General features: G+C 41.0%; 1 protein-coding gene across 1 annotated transcript; it reads left to right on the top strand.

Annotated features, from left to right (window-relative positions):
* The first annotated feature begins 1,839 nt into the window (after positions 1 to 1,839).
* LOC130366675 (olfactory receptor 11L1-like) lies at positions 1,840 to 2,778 on the top strand. The gene has a single exon (XM_056568996.1). The coding sequence runs from the start codon at positions 1,840 to 1,842 to the stop codon at positions 2,776 to 2,778; it is 939 nt and encodes a 312-aa protein (XP_056424971.1).
* The last annotated feature ends 215 nt before the right edge of the window (positions 2,779 to 2,993 follow it).

Here is a 2,993-nt window from a genome sequence, read left to right as displayed (position 1 = left end):
TCTGGGCAATGGGCACACCAGTCCTTAGCATCAATGCCTTCCTCTTTCAGGAACTGCTGACACACTCCAGCCACATGAGGTCTAGCATTGTGTTGTATTAAGAGGAACCCAGGGCCAACCGCACCAGCATATGGTCTCACAAGGGGTCTGAGGATCTCATCTCGGTACCTAATGGCAGTCAGGCTACCTCTGGCAAGCACATGGAGGGCTGTGTGGCCCCCCCAAAGAAATGCCTCCCCACACCATTACTGACCCACCGCCAAACCGGTCATGCTGAAGGATATTGCAGGCAACAGTATGTTCTCCACCTCATCTCCAGACTCTGTCATGTTTGTCACATGTGCTCAGCGTGAAACTGCTTTCATCTGTGAAGAGCACAGGGCCCCAGTGGTGAATTTGCCAATCTTGGTGTTCTCTGGCAAATGCCAAACCCCATGCACAGTTTTGGGCTGTAAGCACAACCCCCACTTGTGGACGTCGGGCCCTCATACCACCCTCATGGAGTCTGTTTCTGACCATTTGAGTGGACACATGCACATTTGTGGCCTGCTGGAGGTCATTTTGCAGGGCTCTGGCAGTGCTCCTCCTGCTCCTCCTTGCACAAAGGCGGAGGTAGCAGTCCTGCTGCTGGGTTGTTGCTCTCCTACGGCCTCCTCCACGTCTCCTGATTTACTGGCCTATCTCCTGGTAACCCCTCCATGTTCTGGACACTACACTGACACAGCAAACCTTCTTGCCTCAGCTCGCATTGATGTGCCATCCTGGATGAGCTGCACTACCTGAGCCACTTGTGTGGGTTGTAGACCCCGTCTCATGCTACTACTAGAGTGAAAGCACCGCCAGCATTCAAAAGTGACCAAAAGATCAGCCAGGAAGCATAGGAACTGAGAAGTGGTCTGTGGTCACCACCTGCAGAACCACTCCTGTATTGCCTGTCTTGCTAATTGCCTATAATTTCCACCTGTTGTCTGTTCCATGTGAGATTGATTGTCAATCAGTGTTCTTCCTGAGTGGACAGTGGGATTTCACACAAATGTCAGTGACTTGGAGTTACATTGTGTTGTTTTAGTGTTCCCATTATCTTTTTGAGCAGTGTATAATCAAATCAGTTACTATGAAATAACATTTAAATAGAAATTATGCAGTATATGATGTTATGAAATCTGTGATTTCCTTAATAGGCTTCTCATTATTTGTTAATAATATAATTTTATATTTTATTACTTTTTTTGTTATATAATTTTTTGCCACTTCGTATTAAATTTTCTTTTTACACAAGTAAAATTTTATGAATAATATTACGAATAGCTTTTTGTAGATTATTTAGTGAGTTCTGGAGGAAAACCCTAAACTGACTTTCTTTTTTGCTTTACCCACAGCTCACACAAAGTCAGTCCTGTTGCATAGAGCTTCTTGTGTTATACAATACACATGACAACCCCTAACAGAAATAATACAGAGCAATATGACTGGGTCTGGGCGAGTGACAGGGAGTGGAAGGTAAGTATATGTTTTTTTTTTATGTTTCCCCCCAGGCTGAGAACATTCTGACAAATAAAAGAAAATACAATTTGGAACATTCTGTTAAATCACAGATATTCATTATTAAAAATTTATCTTCCATTTTTTTGTATTTATCTGTAGACACGTTGGTCTCACAATAAAATCCAACAATAAGAGTCCTGGGAAACTGACCTTCATCATCTACATGACCCGATCACAGCCGATCCCCTCTAATGTAATATAAAGGAGGAATCCCATTACACTGTGAGGATTAATCACAGAATTTTGTTAAATATAACTTTACTTAAATTTTGCATGAAAAGACGTTCTCTGAATATGCAGAACAACAATTCTAATACGGTGACCAAGATTCTACTCTTAGGATTTCAGAATTTACACAGTTTTAAGATTTCTTTCTATCTCCTACTTCTGCTGATCTTCTGTGTGACCATCTGTGGGAACCTCCTGATCATTGTGGTGGTGTCCTACAGCCGATCCCTCCACTCCCCCATGTACTTCTTCCTCACACAGCTCTCCTTCTCAGATATCCTTCTCTCCACCACTATAGTACCCAACATGCTCCATGTTGTGTTGTATGAAGGTCGTTCTCTGTCCTTTATCGACTGTTTGATACAATTTTATTATTTTTCAGTCTCTGAAACATTAGAAAGTCTTTTCCTGACGGTGATGTCCTATGACCGGTATCAGGCCATCTGTAACCCTCTACATTACTCCTCCGTTATGGACCTTACATTTTGTCTAAAAGCCGTTCTCTTGTGTTGGGTGATGATGTTGACTGTTTCATTGACTCTAACAGTAACAATGAGTCAACTGCAGTTCTGTGGACCAAACATCATTGACCATTTCTTCTGTGATTTAGATCCCATTCTTGAACTTTCCTGCTCAGATACTTTTTATGTGAAATTAGAAGACATGATCTTGGCTGCGTCATTTGCAATGTGTCCATTTATGGTGATTACGGTCTCATATAGTTCTATAATTTTCACCATATTGAAGATCCCATCTACAACCGGGAGGCAGAAGACCTTCTCCACCTGTAGCTCTCACCTGGCCGTGGTCTCCTTATATTATGGATCCATTATCTGCATCTATTTATTTCCAAATAAGAGAAATGTAAAGAAGATCATCTCCATGTTCTACACTGTAGTTACTCCACTTCTCAATCCTATGATCTACAGTCTGAGTAATAGAGAGGTTAAACAGGCCTTTAAAAAGCTCAAGAGCAAAATCCCCTCCATATGTCAAACAAGTTAATTTATTGGTCATTATGCCTTTTCTGTCAAATAACATTCTAGTAAGTTGGTTGTGAACTGGAGATACGTAATACACAGCAATTTACAGTTCTGGGAAAATTTAACAGACCATTCAAAATTAAAGAAATGCATTTTTCATTAAAAAATATTAATGTTTTACCTTAAGAATAGTCAGAAATAAATATTTGGTTGACCAATGCAGATTTTTAACTCCAG

Source organism: Hyla sarda, chromosome 4 (assembly GCF_029499605.1).
Source record: "Hyla sarda isolate aHylSar1 chromosome 4, aHylSar1.hap1, whole genome shotgun sequence".
NCBI classification, from domain to species: Eukaryota; Metazoa; Chordata; class Amphibia; order Anura; family Hylidae; genus Hyla; species Hyla sarda.
Note: the sequence above shows the minus strand (reverse complement) of the source record. Positions and strands in the feature narration are given on the sequence as shown.

Coding starts and splice junctions, on each gene's coding strand:
- LOC130366675 (XM_056568996.1), top strand. CDS start 1,840: ATGCAGAACAACAATTCTAATACGGTGACCAAGATTCTACTCTTAGGA.